The 17,020-nt window shown below is 35.7% G+C and overlaps 1 protein-coding gene across 4 annotated transcripts in view; it reads left to right on the top strand.

Annotated features, from left to right (window-relative positions):
- LOC133516185 (protein MTSS 1) overlaps positions 1–16,586 on the top strand; it is a 293,191-nt gene extending 276,605 nt beyond the window's left edge. For all 4 annotated transcript variants that reach the window (XM_061848970.1, XM_061848971.1, XM_061848972.1 and 1 more), the window contains 4 exons: positions 3,262–3,375; positions 4,033–4,157; positions 11,213–11,350; positions 15,149–16,586. In XM_061848970.1, coding sequence (XP_061704954.1) covers positions 3,262–3,375; positions 4,033–4,157; positions 11,213–11,320 — 347 coding nt within the window. In that variant the 3' untranslated portion in view covers positions 11,321–11,350; positions 15,149–16,586. The remainder of the gene's footprint in view (positions 1–3,261; positions 3,376–4,032; positions 4,158–11,212; positions 11,351–15,148) is intronic.
- The last annotated feature ends 434 nt before the right edge of the window (positions 16,587–17,020 follow it).

Here is a 17,020-nt window from a genome sequence, read left to right as displayed (position 1 = left end):
GGGCTACTTTATAGCACTAGTGCGAGAAGTAGCATATTACGTTACTGTGTCGAACATTTAAAGGGCCATATGTACTGTAAAACGTTGTACGATACATGTGCGAATAGGTAATTCGCAACTCGTGTCGATTTAAAACACTCCCTTCGGTCGTGTTTTAATTTATCGCCACTCGTTTCGAATTTCCTATTTTTCGCACTTGTATCGTAATGTACTATTATATATAGCTATCCATGCCGTGATCGGCAACGGCGACCCACATCCACGCGCATCCAACCAAAAATGTGAATTTTCATCTTAATTACTATCGAAAGGCAGTAAATAGTACCTACCGGATACTACTCTCCGATGACGGATAGGTATTCGTGCAGAAGGCGCGTTGAATGTCATATAAAAACACGTTTGTTTCTGGTAAATAATAGTAGTTTATCTGACTGCTACATAATAAAAGGCATTAAAATACACGAGTGTGGGTTTAAGAAACGAACGAAGTGAGTTTCTTAAAAAGATCACACGAGTGTTTTAATGCCTAATTATGTACAGTTACATACACTATTTTATATACACACATATTATAAACTTTCTATGAAATATTCACTAACCCAAATTACAGCCTCCGTTAGGGCATCGTTGCCAAATCGTTGCTCTCTTCGCGGAACTCGCGGATATGTGGCGGCGTCACCGAAATATTTTTATCGCTTATTTTACACGAAATTTTTGCTATAGTTACCTTAAAAACATATTCATTTTATACTTAAAACTAATTAAAAGATAAACTGTACGTCAAATGGTGGTAAATGAAAACTTTTTTTACGCATGTAGTTTTTTTTTATGTTCAGAGACAAACTCGAGTCGGGGGGCTTATTTCCGTATCTTTCGATACAAACTAACATGCGAGATATGTCAAAATTATATTCAATTGACATTTCATTTCGAACAAAAAGGCATTTCAACAGATATTAGAATAGAGGTCAAATCGAATTGCTGTTTTTTTCAGAGATGTTCCAAATTTGAATGCATAACCAAATCGATTATGATGTAGTTATGAAGCAATACGAGCCCCAATGCAGAAGAGTTCGGCTCCTATTTAAAATTGAAAGTAACTTTTTTTCAAAGTCAAATCTAGTAAGTAATTTTAGTAGCATAGGTGCAAGAATTAAAAAAACTGTTGTAAAATTAATCAACTTTATTTCCTATATAATACAACAAAAAAATATTCATGTATTGCAAATTGCAATAAAAAAATACAATTCTTCTAGTAACTACAACGCATAATAGTTCGGCTATCGATCTTGAGTACGCAAAATAGTTCGCCTACCACTTAGTTGTCTCGCCTTTACTCTTAAGAACAGCCTTGATCCTCAATGGCATCGTCGCTACCAACTCTTCGCACTCTTCTGGGGTTATAGACTCCCAGACAGCGACGATTTTCTCTTTTAAAACACTTTTTGACCAAGTATTTTTTCATTGTTATAAGTAATTTAGAGCAACATGGGCCGCGGAAAACCAGTCACAGAAGAAGCCAGGAAAATTATAATGTCCAGTAGTGAGAGTGGAAAATCTACCAACCAAAATGCCAGAGATTTATTACTGTCAAGACCTACTGTCCAGTCAATCATCCAGCATCGCAAGAAACACGGCACAATTTCGTGTTTGAAGAAGCCTGGTCGACCGCGTATAACGAGTGCAGCTGAAAACCGAGTTTTAAAGAAAATTATCAAACACAACCGCCGTGCTCGTGCGGGGGAACTTACCGTAAAATGGCGTGATATGATCCAGAAAGACGTTTCAGTGGATACCTGCAAAAGGGTTCTCAAAAGAATGGGATATGGTTTTTACACGGCCAAGGAAAAACCTTTACTAACGGAGTTACAGAAAAAGAACAGGCTGAAATTCGCTGGCGAGCACTCAAACTGGACTACTGAGCAATGGCGTCAAATAATATGGAGTGATGAATCAAAATTCGAAGTAACTGTCGGCGACGAACGAAAAAAATCTTTCGAAATAAAGACGAAGCTTTCATCAAGGACTGCATTAAGAGAAAAGTGAAGTTTCCTGGGTCTGTGATGGTATTGGGTTGCATGTCGGCACAAGGGGTAGGCCGCCTGCATTTTGTAGAAGGGACTGTTAATGCAGTGAAATACCAGGACATTTTGAAAACCAGTTTAATTCCATCTATTCCAAGCTTGAAATATGAAAATGTCTACACATTTCAACAAGACGGGGCATCTTGCCATATTGCGAAGACCACGAAGACTTGGCTCGAGTCTAAAGGAATCCCCACTATGGAGTGGCCGTCGAATAGTCCAGATTTGTCACCCATTGAAACATTGTGGTGGAAAATGAAAAAAAAAATACGCAAATTTCCATCAAGGTCAAAAAGTGACTTAAAAGAGAAAATCGTCGCTGTCTGGGAGTCTATAACCCCAGAAGAATGCGAAGAGTTGGTAGAGACGATGCCATTGAGGATCAAGGTTGTTCTTAAGAGTAAAGGCGAGACAACTAAGTGGTAGGCGAACTATTTTGCGTACTCAAGATAGATAGCCGAACTATTATGCATTGCAGTTGATAGAAAAATTGTATTTTTTATTGCAATACATGAATATTTTTTGTCGTATTATATAGGAAATAAAGTTGATTAATTTTACAACACTTTTTTTTTAATTCTTGCTCCTATGCTACTAAAATTACTTACTAGATTTGACTTTGAAAAAAAGTTACTTTCAATTTTAAATAGTAGCCGAACTCTTCTGCATTGGGGCTCGTAACTACATTATCACAGATAAGAAATTTGTTGTAACAAAACAGTTTATCGTAATGTTGGCCATTATTTACGGATTTTGAAGGCATCATAGAGGGTTTATGATATGTGTGTAGATAAATATTATAACCATATACCAATACATACCATACTCTTGTTACACGTAACAATGACATGACAGCAGTATCCTTTCGTAACACCGAAGAATGTTTGTAAAATATTTGACTTACCAAATTTTCATTTTAACGAATGCGTTTCTTAAAAACCTTTAATTTTTCTAAACTTTTGAAAAATGCATCATGCGTGCATTAGATTGGGTTGCATTTGTGATCCTTCTAAAAATCCGACGGTTATTCGGAAAAAAAACGCTTTCCATCAAATGAAAGTTTGGCAAATGATGCGATACATCGGACAAAAAATTGTTTCGAGGTTGCCGAGAAAGTAATACACGCCTAATACACGATAGGTAGAGCCTTCGTTTAAACATTGTAGTTTGCTTGCAGAGAGCGGCTTGATCGCGAGCTTGAGCGCCAAGCTCGCGCCGCAGCTGTCGCCGCGCACCACGCGCCGCGCCCTGTCCACCATCACCGCAGCCGACCCGCCGCACAAAGGGAAAGGTGCTCGCCGGCTCTCCTCTCTAACAAGTCTAATATACTAAACTTTGAGGGATCTTTTTGCTAACTTTTGAGCAAATGCGAGGAATCAAAGATATTCATAGACATGGACAGATATATAAGACGTACGGGAATTTACTGAAACCAACCGCATTGAAATGGATGTTCTTTTGCCATAAATTCATAAATCTGTCACTAGATCTTAATACGATGAAATTGAATAAAATTATAAGTTCGAAAATTGTTGTTATATGACACAATGAATTCCAATAATAAACTTCATTTGTATTATGATTCCGCAAATCTGACTTTTACTATAGGTACACAGGTCTTTAAATAAAATAGAGGGCAATTCATCAACGAGGTCACGTTATCAAAAACCCGAATGCTCACCCGATCGTACCAAACTGTTAGTGTAATTATTCGAAACTCATCCACGATTTGCCCTTTCTCGGCCTCTGCAATAAATAATGTACTATTTCGTTAAAATGCAAGTAATCTAATGAAACTTTCAAGAGACCACCTTTTTGTGAAAGATTTATGTGTTTATGTGCGAACTTGTCGTTTCCTCAGTTTTAATTTCATTCTTTTTTACTGTTCAAAGTTTATGTCATCCTGTGTCAACAGCTCTATTGCGCTAATAGCTTTTGTTTTTGCCAGCATCGAAGCCCGCTATCCAGCCGGCTTTCCTGGACAAGCTCTCGGCCACCATACAGCAGCAGCGGCGCCAGCTGGACACGGCACGCGCTGTTGCAGTGCGAGATCATATTAACACGCAAGCTCAGGTAACTACAATTTTCAGCGTCTAATATGCCGGAATTCGTAAGTAAATAACAAAAATAAAATATCTACACAATAAAACATCTGAGCATGGAAAAATCATTAGTCACTAAGTAGTCATTATAGGTATTAGGTAATTCGAATTGCCACCACAAAAGGGAAAGTATGTAATTAAACTTTATCAGAGAGATTTGAACTTAGTCATACTGCCGTTCCGCATGACTAGTAAGTGGTGATCTCACTCTAAATTTATTTTTCACTATATCAGTCCGTAAAGGCTCTGTTTATACTACGAAACTCATGAGAAGTTGTAATACTTCAGTTTTTTGTATTAAATTTCAAAATGTACAAAATTGGATCATAAAGTTAATTAGGAATACAGATCACTAACTAATCTCTCGCCAGCTCTCATTGAATCGATCTGTATTATCTTTACCTATTCCTATAGTTATAGATCCTATACTTATATACTTACTTATACTATACCTATACTTAAATGCCTATGATTAAGTAGTCATTATATGTAATTCGAATTGCCACCACAAAAAGGAAAGTATGTAATTAAACATTATCAGAGAGATTTGAACTTAGTCATACTGCCGTTACGCATGACTATACTATGGTGATCTCACTCTAAATTTATTTTTCACTATTAGCCCGTAAAGGCTCTGTTTATACTTTGAAACTCATGAGAAGTTGCATTTTATCCACAGTAGTCGAAAATTAATCCGATGCAAATGTCAATGAATTGACAATTAAGTGATAATTTTGAATGATAAATATTTAATAACGTTTATTTGAATTTGATGATGTTTCGCTTGCTCGGGTATTAATATTAGCACGAGATGTTAAACAACGACTTTACTCCCTTGTAAAACAATAGTACATTGTACAACGAGGAGGGTAAGTGAAATTTTTGAAAGCGATGGTGGTGGAATTAAAGACCCGAGTTTGCAATATTCTTACCCCCGGAGTTACACACAATGTTTTTCATCGCACTTGCGAAGAAAATTTCTTATTTTACACTCAAACATCAATTCACTATATTAACTTTTTATCATGTTGTGTTCTACATCATATCAATATATGTGTGTCGGGAGTCGATAAATGCCAGTTCTTAAATCGTCCGTTGAATAGCCGTAATATTTTTACATCAAGAAATGACAATATGTCATTTCTTGATGTAAAAATATTACTGCTATTCAATTAATAAAATTAGATGTTTTGAAACATAAACAAAAATATTAAACTATAAACGTCAGTATTTTAAAAGTAAAACTCATTTAAGCTTCTTAGTTTGTATGAATTAGTGACATAATAAAAAATAAAAGGCTATAAGTCCCCAGGGGATTATAGCCTTTTTTCTCACAATCCATAACTCCCGCGGTAACAATATAGGCCTTTGTCCTTAAGTACACCTGCATGAAGTAAGTTCTTTTTCGAGCAAGTGTGATGAAAATAGTACATTGTTGCCGAGGGACGGCAAATGCCTGTTTCCATTGAGGTATACATAATGCTTTTCTCAAACTATGTGAGGAAATTAAATTAATTAAATTTCAATAGTAAACCGTATTTAATAGAGGTAAGTTATTTGGTATTAATGTCATGTTTAGCCAGGATTGTACATTTGAGTATAGAATATATGCCCCACAACGTAGACGGTTTCTTGGTTTTCGGTTGCTTACTGAGAAAGTTTCAGAAAAGTGTTTGCATTTTTGTTTTCCTTGCATAGTAAGAACAGGTCGAACTCTTGTTGTATTTTTCTCTAGACTTAGCAGTAAGCAAGTTGTTCAATACTAAGTGCTCGCTCTATATCTAGAGTAACTATTAAAAATACACAAAATTCTTAGGAAAAATCATTATTTTTTGTGTTACAATAATTATTCGCATTTTTTCCAATTTCATAGCCACAAATTACCTTTTGTAATTATAATTCCGTTAATTTTAAATCAATAGAGCCCGCAGGAGGCCAGACATCTTGATTTGTTCCGAGGAGGTCCACTGCATACAATAGCCGGGTCTACACAGAGCGAGCACACGCGCGACGCCTCGCGCGTATATTCGCTCTGTGTGGACCCTGCTAATGATTTAAAAAAAATATCATATTTTTTACAATGTTTTTTCTCGATAAAATTGTATCTAGTTTCATCCCTATTCGTTTGTGCACATTATCCTGGGACACACTATATATGGTTGCCATACAATATATTTTTTAATGCAACCTATTATTTTTTCCTTTTTGGTATCAAAAATCGTGAAATTCGTGTGACGGATTTTTACCGATGATCGACCTTAGCCCCAAACTAAGCAAAGCTTGTGGGTACTAGGCGACGATATACATACGTATATGTGTAGATAAACACATATTATATGCATAGAAAACACCCATGACTCAGGAATCAGTGTTCGTCACACAAATAAATGCCCTTATCGGGATTCAATACCAGGACCATCGGCTTCATAGGCCGGGCCAGACCGGTAGTCATATTTTGTTATAATTATGTTATAAAAATAAAGACATAAATTTTAATATCTTTGTGTTTCATGGCAGGAAACCGCGCTGGATCGGGACAGGTGGCGTTCTCTCGTTTCGGAGGCCAAGATTCTTTTTGGATCGCTGAGCCAAAGCAGTTAGTTAGTTAGTGTTTCATTGTGTAAAACGGAACTCAATTGCAATAGAGTTTGACTCTACTTATCGACCGCATCGATTCTGTTTGTGTCAAATCGTTTCAGTCGCGGCCAATTGTGAAAGTACATGTTTACTTAAAAATATAAATCATCACCAATAGAATCGATTATATGGCCTTTGCAAATTTAATCGAAAACTTATAAAAGCGGCCAAGTGCGAGTCGGACTCGCCCATGAAGGGTTCCGTACCATTTATGACGTATTAAAATAAAACTACTTACTAGATCTCGTTCAAACCAATTTTCGGTGGAAGTTTCCATGGTAATGTTTATCATAATTTTTTTTTCATTCAGTTATTTTAGATGTTATAGGGGGGGAGGGGGACAATTTTTTTCACTTTGGAAGTGTCTCTCGCGCAAACTATTCAGTTTAGAAAAAAAAATATGTTAGAAACCTAAATATCATTTTTGAAGACCTATCCATATATTCCACCTATTTTTTTAAATTTTATGACGTATTAAAAATAAACTACTTACTAAATCTCGTTCAAACCAATTTTCGGTGGAAGTTTGCATGGTAATGTACATCATATATATTTTTTAGGTTTATCATTCTCTTATTTTAGAAGTTACAGGGGGGGGGGACACATTTTACCACTTTTTAATTGTCTCTCGCGCAAACTATTCAGTTTAGAAAAAAATGATATTAGAAACCTCAATATCATTTTTGAAGACCTATCCCTAAAGGTGGCGACTGACTTGTAACATTTCGGTGTAATGTAACGTGATACAACCCGAGCATTACAACAGTCAGTGCAGCGAGCCGAGCCGCTCGACGCGAGCACCGCGTGCTCCACTCGGCTGTCGGTTTTTACGCGAATCCCTTTGAGTGTTACAAAGGTGGCGACTGACTTGTAACGATCGCCGTGAACGATACATTACAAGCAAATGTTACAAGTCAGTCGCCACCTTAATACCACACACGTATGTGTTTGATGAAAAAATATTTTTTGAGTTTCAGTTCTAAGTATGGGGAACCCCCAAAATTTATTGTTTTTTTTTTCTATCTTTGTGTAAAAATCTTAATGCGGTTCATAGAATACATCTACTTACCAAGTTTGAACAGTATAGCTCTTATAGTTTCGGAAAAAAGTGGCTGTGACATAAACGGGCAGACAGACGGACATGACGAATCTATGAGGGTTCCGTTTTTTGCCATTTGGCTACGGAACCCTAATAAAAAATCGTTTCTAATTTACATGTCATGACCCTATAACTTATTTTTGACATGTGTCAGCCTACCCTTCGAGTTTGAAAAATACTGTAACTAACACCGGAGGATGTTTGTTCCGTCGTTCGTGTACGTAATGAATTGAAAATATTTATTGATATGTTAGCATAGATAAATACCTTAAAACTAGCATACCTACATAAGGCTGCGTTTCCATCAGAGATGTGCGAGGATGTGTAGCGAGGGATATGTTTTAAGAACCAAACTTCGGAGCAAAGACTGCTACTATAAATCGCAAATTAGACCCCACATGGAACACAGTCTTGCCAGGAATAGAGCGGCGAGTCCCACACACCGTGCGTAAATGCATTCCCACTCCGTCAAAAAAAAGGGTGTTCATCTTCATACCCTATGGCATAAATGGTTGCGCACTGTGCGGTTTAAGAAGAATTGTCTCCCGCGGATGTCTCTGGCTGTGCTCCGCTCCGGGATGAGCTCTCTGCCGAGGTTTTGCGGAGGGTCTACAGTATAGGGCATTTCAAAAAAGGACTGTTCAGGTATTTAAAGGGTCGGCAACGTGCATGTAACACCTCTGGAGTTACAGGCGTCCATAGACTACGGTGACTGCTTACCATCAGGCGGCCATATGCTTGTTTGCTACCGACGTGGTATAAAAAAATACAATAGAAGATTCACTGCATGCTGAACGAAGAAAACAAATGATGTGATTATATTGGTTCTTAACAAACACATCCCACGCTACGCATTCTCACACATCTCTGATCGAAACGCAGCCTAATCGTTCTTATATTGCTTCTAAGTCTTTCTACACTCTTTACATCCTAAGTTCTTACATTTAACTTGGAACACACGGCTGGCTAGGGACACGTCCCGGCATTTAAATATATTTTTTTATCTGAGCTATCAAAGGATAGTTTATTACGTAATAACTTTAGTTTTGTTCTAATTTAAATGAAATGAACGTATTGTTGAGGGCATTATATTTTATTGATTATTTAATGAGCATTGAGCGGTCTCCATCAAGGGGTTATGGAGCTACAAAGAGCCTAGAAGGCCAAAAAGCTATTTGTGAGGGATGTTGCTATCAATTGGTTTGCAAGAAAGTATTTTCGAGTTTGGCATCAAATGAAAGTGCTCGGTTTACACATTTATAATATAGTTTTAAATTTTATCATATTAAAATAATTTGCAAGATTAAAACGAAATAAAATAAACATAGTACAGATTTGTCTATCACTGGTACAGAGTATTTTGGTCACTATGGTGACTTAAATCTTTCATTTAAAGGCTTCACAGACCTTGCAATAAATGACGAATAGAATCAGGCGTTACTTTGCGGAAATCCATATTAATTAAAACACAAAATATTACTTTGCTATACCCGTTATACTTACTTGCGTATTTTTTTAGTATTTTTTAATAAGTACATTTAAAAATAAAGTAAATGTTTTCCGTCCAAACATTGTCTATAGAAATATAGTTTTATAAAATATATGCGATAGGCCACCTCATTGTTTCATATTTGTCTATTGCAAAACTTATCTAGTGACCTACGTATAGCTCTTAGCGAACCGCGAGTTCTCAGTTATTATAAAACGTAACTTAAAACTAAGAAAACCCACTTTATGGCTACGATCCATTACGCAACTCCGCGGTTTAACGGAGGAGCCGGCCGCTGAACCGCCGCTTCTACCTTTCGGCCAAAACCCTAACAATCCCGTGGTAATAAATAGTGATTCTGTTTCTGAGTAGTATCGATGTTCTAGCTAGTTGGTAACACGTTCCAGTGACGTATAAAAGGAAATCCACGTACGTAATCCTCAAACTGATTAAATAATTGTTATACATTATTACGTAGTGCATTGTAATGTGTCGATGTAATTATTTTATCCGTATAAAATTATTATACATTACGAAATTCTACATTCAAGGAATTTTTTTTTATTCACAATGATATCAAGCAAACATCGCTCGATTGATGATCGAAAAAAAGCGTAGGTACTGTCTTATTATTTTCCATAATGTTATGGTCACCTTTGGTTTTAGATACTTTGATCGTTAGTTAGGTTATAGATTTTTTCATAACTTCTAAGAAAAATGTACACTGGAAAATTTCCCTAACAATAAAATTATGTCTATGAATTTGCCTTTTTTTTTAATTTTAATATGTGGCCCGAACAGAGTATAAAATGGCGTATACGATAGTTGGATATTGTTTGTTAATACAAGTTGCTGTATATCTAAAACCATCGTCCATTTCTCCACTTGTCTTACTCTTAGCCTTTAGAGAAGTTAGTAAATCTGGTAAATAGATGATATAGAATGATCCTACTAGGATGTAGTGTAGTGAGTGGCATGACATTGACCGGCTCCGGCAGGTGGGGTCTACTATGACGTACCGGGTAATCCCTCAAGGTACGTGACAGCTTGTGACTAACTTTTTACGTGAAATACATACTACATACGAGAGTGGTTACTCTTGCATTCCGCTCCTGTACTAAAATGGGAAAAAAATTAAAGCAATTTATTAATTACCTACTACCTACATAATGTGTAATAATAGCTGCCGACTGCAGACTAAAGCTAATTTTCAGCGCATTAAACTAATATTACTAGTGTGTTGTCTTGGGAAATTACACGATAAAAAAAGTTCCTGGACTAATAATACATATTAAATTAATAACATGTGAATATATAATAAGATAAAATGGAAACAGATGGAGTTTAATTATTTTGTAAAATCTATGTGTAAAGTTTTATGGAAATTAACGGGTATATTATTATTATTATCATCGTTTGAATATCGGGCCCCTATAGATTTTGGGAAGATAACTTTTTGTTTTCAGTTCTAATTATAGTCCAACCTGTTAACACGTTCTGTGCGGCACTGATCGTATTGACTCCATACAACTATGAAACTAACTAAAACTAACTAGAAACTAAGTAAGGTTAATTACGTTAACTTAATTGCCGGGTGCACCGGATGAACATTCGACCTTAGCCCACGTATGGGATCGTCCATAAATAACGGCATAACGACAAGAAAATCGCCCGTCACATTGAACACAATTTGACAGAACTACTCGTAGTCAAATATTTTATTCATCGTTATGATCGCAGCATAGGTGTATTTAATTAGTTAATCTGAATATCAATATATAGCTTTGCATCATTGTTTCAGCCGGACCCGCGGGTGTGTCACACATCGCTCATGGAGCAGATCAAGCGCGGAGCGACTCTGCGCCGCAACAAGCACTGCAACGATCGCTCCGCGCCAAAAATACGCTAGACGGATGCAGCGTGCATCAGTGGCAGCATGGTAATGTTGTGCAACATCGCTTGCAACACAACTACTTAAAAATGAGTGCTGTATTGCTTTCATTGTATAGATCTAATTCGGGCCGACATAAAACGGAAGCCAATAATCTACGTATAACTATGAATATTTATATGTATTGACAAAATATTATATACCTTATCTAATTTTATCACGATGTCAAAAGTTGTCCTTTTTTCTTTTCGGTATTTGTGTAACAAAATTTGGAAACTGTATACATCTTTTCGTTGGCATCATTAATGTCAAGAAATTGTGAATAAAATGTAGATTTTCATACGACTACGACTACGCTATTGCCTGTTCACCCAAACAGCGTATATTAAACAGAAACATACGCCTGACAAAAGGATATACTTCTCTATTACACTTTACGTTCGATAGGATGCGACACTTCTTACACTTTATTAGAAATACTAATCCGAAGTGCTCCCTCACAAACCGAACGCTTATTGTTTCATACTCTTGTCCAGTACAATAAGTTTGCTGTACTTATTATATAGGGAGCGTGCATGAACTGTAGGAGGCAGCACAGGAGCCGTCCGGTTTTTGGCGCGAGGCGTAAATGTGATGTTTATTGTTCCGATGTAGCCCACAAGATGGCAGAACCTACTATGCACAAGAAAACATGTGACGTTTAAATGTACATGTTTATGGTTCCGATTCAGGCCACAAGATGGCAGACACTCCAACGCGCACGGTCCTACCTGCTTAAAAAATCAAAACTGCCGGACGTATATGTGAGATAAAATAAAGGTTTTGACTATGTCGTAATTGGCAGCATTAGATAGCAAAAGAAGTTAGTTGCACACAAAATAATTAATATAATTTTTGATGTTAAAATATTATTAACTATTATGAGTGATTGTGTTAAAATATACTAATAATTAACATATACAACTAATATTTTACTAGGAAAGTCCCATAGAGGTAAGTTGTATTCATTCATGTGAAGTATTGAATGACGGAAATGCTTGTAACTAAGGAAAACAGACACCTTACCTTGGCTGTGTCGTCGTCGGCGCTCTTATAACGTTAGAAATAAAGGCCCCATTTGATTAATCCATGTACATCACAAAGAAAACTAGACAATGGTTTATAATATATTAATTATGTCATTATTGCCTTACGAAATCTATATGCAATCAATGTTACGAGAGGAAGGAAATACTAGAGTCAATTTTTTTTTTTTTTTTTTAATTTATTTAGAAACCAAACAGTCGTATAAACATATCAACAATGCAATACAAACGATGTACCACAACAAAAGGAAAATACAACAAAAAGACCTGGAGGTTCATAAATTATAAATTATGTTAACTGATATAAATATAGTTATATAGCTACTTAATGCAAATTTTTGAATCTGATAGAAAAAATAACTGATATCTGTACTTATATATTAAAACAACTTACTTTTAACTATATCTTTTAGACTAGCCAACGAATTTTGAAAACAATCTACTTCGAATAGATTTTGATTATAGTAACTAGGAACTCGTATGAAAAAGGTATGCCTGGAATAGTTTTTGACCGAAAAACTAATATGAAACAGCGATCGAGGGCGTAAGGGGTGATGCGGACAACTGAAAGTAACTAATCTTAGTAGATTAGGACAATTAATAATATTTTTTAGAATTTTAAACAAAAACATAACGTCTAAGTATATCCTACGGTTAAAAAGAGAAGGTACACCAAAATGTTTCACCGCCAACGTTGAATTTACAAAATAAGTACCTGTTCTATAACTTAAAGATTTTAAGAAAATGTTTTGAATTCTCTCCAAACGGTCAATATGGACTTGGTATTGTGGTGTCCAAATTACACTCCCTGTATCCAATTTTTGTGCGACTTCGATATTGACGAGTGCTACATCAATCAAACGCAGTTAAAAATATAGACACTTGCCTTTCAATAACTAAACGGAGCTAAGTTTTGCATCTTATTTAGGAAATGGCCGTAAAAAGATTAGGAAAGCTTTGATCAGTGCGGCCTTCGGCATGGATACTAAGCTCACCCAGAAGGCATAAACTAACATCTGACGCAATTTGGGAATATTTTTTTTTCTGATTATGTTTCTTACCTACATTGCAAGTATGCATACGAGTACTTATGGTCGTACGTCAAAAAATGATTAGTTATGTTGCATACCACGTTTACTATAGCAAGGAGCTCCTTAGCTAAGCACGAAGAATTTCGTACATAGACCTGCCTGTTCTTATCTCTCTCGCACGCGCGTAATTATATTGCATGTTGCCGGCGGTTAATGACATGCATGACACTGCTATTCAGTTGTAACGTAACGTGTGATATTGCAATTAAATAAAGCACAGTATTTTTAAAATATAGTATGTAACTGAACGTTACATACTTACTCTCCCATAAGAAATTTCAACATCAGATTGGCAAATTGTATGAAACTGCCAATTTTTTTTTCGTGATTTCGGGGATGGTCACATAGCATTGACATATATCTAAGGACGGATCTTACGGGCAATAACAATGGGGCCAGTACAGCGGTGTTACGCACACAAATTCGCGCTAATCATGCCATCTAACGCCACAATGCGATTGGTTGAAGAGTTCGCATCACGCGCGCGGTTGGTCGCAACTAGTTGCGTTGGATTGCACGATTAGGTCGAATTCTTGAATGACACCGCTGAACTAGCACCATTCTTAGTGCCCGTAAGGCCCATCCTTAGATAAATGTCAATGTCCCATAGTAAACGTTGCTTAGTATGACCAAAACATTAAAGGGTTCGAGGAATTGCTTTACGTTCAGTTACATACTGTATACATTACATAAATGAATGAAAGAGGACCAAAGTTTTCCTGTCAAGGTTTTCTTGAAGGAAGTATCCCCATACTAAAAAGGAGTGTATAGGTTTCTAAAAGGGTCGATAACGTGGTGACCGTTACCTATCAGGAGGCTATGTTTGTTTGACGCCAACATGACATAAAAAAGATAGTACATATAAATACCTAAGGACGTTTCTCTGGTATCGGAACCATTACAGGAAATTGATTCAGTTAATTAATGACAAGGAAAATATGGTACCTACATATTATTTCTAAAGAGATCAGAACATTTTCTGTTATCACAGAACGCTCCATGGAACATTTTCCTATTATTCAACATTACATCGAGTCCTTTTCCAATTTTCCACGAAACTTCTTACGAATGATTTATTAATATAAAGCAGGGGTTGACCGGTATGAAAGAGTCAGTTTTCTAAACGGAGAAAACAGTAGCATTAAAAGCCGCTCCTATACAATTGAACAATCGAAGTTACACTCTCATTTTAAAACGACATACGGCGGATCTTTGAAGCAACGAAAATTAGTATTAGGCATAGATATTCGTGGCGTTCCATGCCTAAAGCATATTCTCGTACTCTGATGGAAAGCCATATGTTATTTGAATGTTCCTGCCAAATTCCATATTATTTCAGAATATCGTTTTAAAATGAGAGCGTAACTTCGATTGTATGGCGGCGGCTAGGCTGGTGTGTCTCTTAAAACGAAGTTAATGCAAATATGAAGGTACATATCGTCGCTATACTTACTCAACCTCGTATCTATATATTAGATACGTATATCAGATAAGAGTTCGAGTAAGTATAGCGACGATATGATTTTCATGTTTCGTCCAAACCTTCCCCTATACGACTAAGTTCGATTTGTTTTATCAGCTTTACAGGAGCGAAACTTATTGCTAGTCTTATTTAATCATTTATAGATTTTGTAAATATAATAATATTTTGTTTTTTTCTCCGTTTAAAGGTACGCCAAAAGTGAAACTATCTTACGAGAAACCATCAACTAAAACTTTTAACAGGAATATTAAAGAATTCTACAATGTATATGAATATGGTTAACTAACATCGAAATAATCTTCAAAATAAGTTTCTATGGCATAATGTTTGTATTGGTCACTAAATTTTGGGACCGTTAAAAATAATAACGGGTTTACGGGCATGTAACTTGATTCTTCGGGATATAGCTGTAAGTGAAAGATACATTTTATTCGGTCCTTTTAACTATGCTTGAAAGATTATTTTTTCAATGTATTTAGTTCTTCGACAATGTCTGATCACTAGAATAAGTAATTTGTGTAACAGGTATATTCGAGTCCTCTCTATAAACAGTAATCAGTATACATAATCAAGAAGTAGGTACTTATATGAAAATGAATCATATCTTTGACTTGATACATTGTTTTGAAATGCGAACGTCATGGTCGGCCATCCAATTTACGTCCGCCATTTAAAGTTTAGTAACGCCCAGACGAATTTTAATATAAATATCGAATATTTGTACTTTGTAATGTTTATATAATTATATTCATAAATTATATTCATAAATTATATTTGAACCTTTTTCAAGGACTGTAGGTAGTAAATGAGGCTAACTAACTTATTATTTTTTTAACGCGCAAGCTTGTATTGAAATAGTAGATAAATACATGTAATAGCTGTGTTCTTGTAGATATGCTCGTTTCTGTACAATATCTAAATATCATCGTAACTTTTTAATGATTATTTTTATAGTTTATTTTTATTTTATAATATTTCAACTGGTAACGAGCAGTACTGATATTTAGTAGTTTTAAAGAGTAGTTTAAGTGTGTTTAATAAAGAAAATAGTTGTGTAGGGTAGCTGACATATCTGTTAAAAGAAGTAAGTTTAATTAAACGTCCATAAGTCCTGTTGTCGATTGTATTGTATTACCTTGCTCTTTGACAACGTGAGAATTGTGGTGAGAATATTTTCTATGAAGGTATTGTAGAACAGTAATATGTACAGAATGGGCACGAATAATCTGGATAATTATAAACATTGATTTGCGTGCTTCTTTGGTAGAAAGTTAAGTATCGTACTGATAAAAGCGCTTAGTTTGTTTTGTTTTAATATACAAAATAAACATACACTGTTCGCTGTCGGTTGAATACGTGGTTAAAGTTTTTAGAGGTTGTTCACGCCCACCCTTTATGGTATATAATAGTACATATTCATTATAATAATATACCCAATAAATCTATCATAATACGGAAAACCCAAAATACCCATGCAAATATATTTATTTATTTAGCTTATTCGATTTCACCACCACAATTCTCGCTAAGCATGTCAACTCTACATCAGTGGCGCTTGCCACACTTAACGATAAGTAAAGAATGTATTGATTAAATTGGTGAATTAAAATGATTTTTGTCCCCTAGCTTCTGTTTTAATTTCATTTCCTTTATTTGGATTAATATAGAGCAAGGATAAAGCTGTTTCCTAATTATAATCTGGAAAACAGCCGGCCAAGTTCATACGATACGAACAAAGCGAAAAACGAAACGAAAGGCAGTAAATATGTGTTAGGGTCCTACTGGACGTAGAAATAAAAACGCAGGCTGTATTAAAATAGGCTGGTTTATTCCGCCTTAATTACAGATAAATCCCAGCCAAACAATTACAAAAACTAATTCGGTATTCATCCGTTGCCGGTGGAGTAGGTAAAGCCGAGTGTGTGCCGCGCGTGTGAGAGTCAGAATGGCGGGTGTACATAAATAAAATTAAATGAAAACCATACCATATTTTTGTACCTAAATTGTACTATTTAGTACCTCCTTTAAAAAAAATTGTACCTCACGGCGTCTATTACTA

The sequence above is a fragment of the Cydia pomonella genome, chromosome 3 (assembly GCF_033807575.1).
Source record: "Cydia pomonella isolate Wapato2018A chromosome 3, ilCydPomo1, whole genome shotgun sequence".
NCBI classification, from domain to species: Eukaryota; Metazoa; Arthropoda; class Insecta; order Lepidoptera; family Tortricidae; genus Cydia; species Cydia pomonella.
The sequence above is the reverse complement of the archived record's forward strand: the minus strand, read 5'-3'. Positions and strand labels throughout refer to the sequence as shown.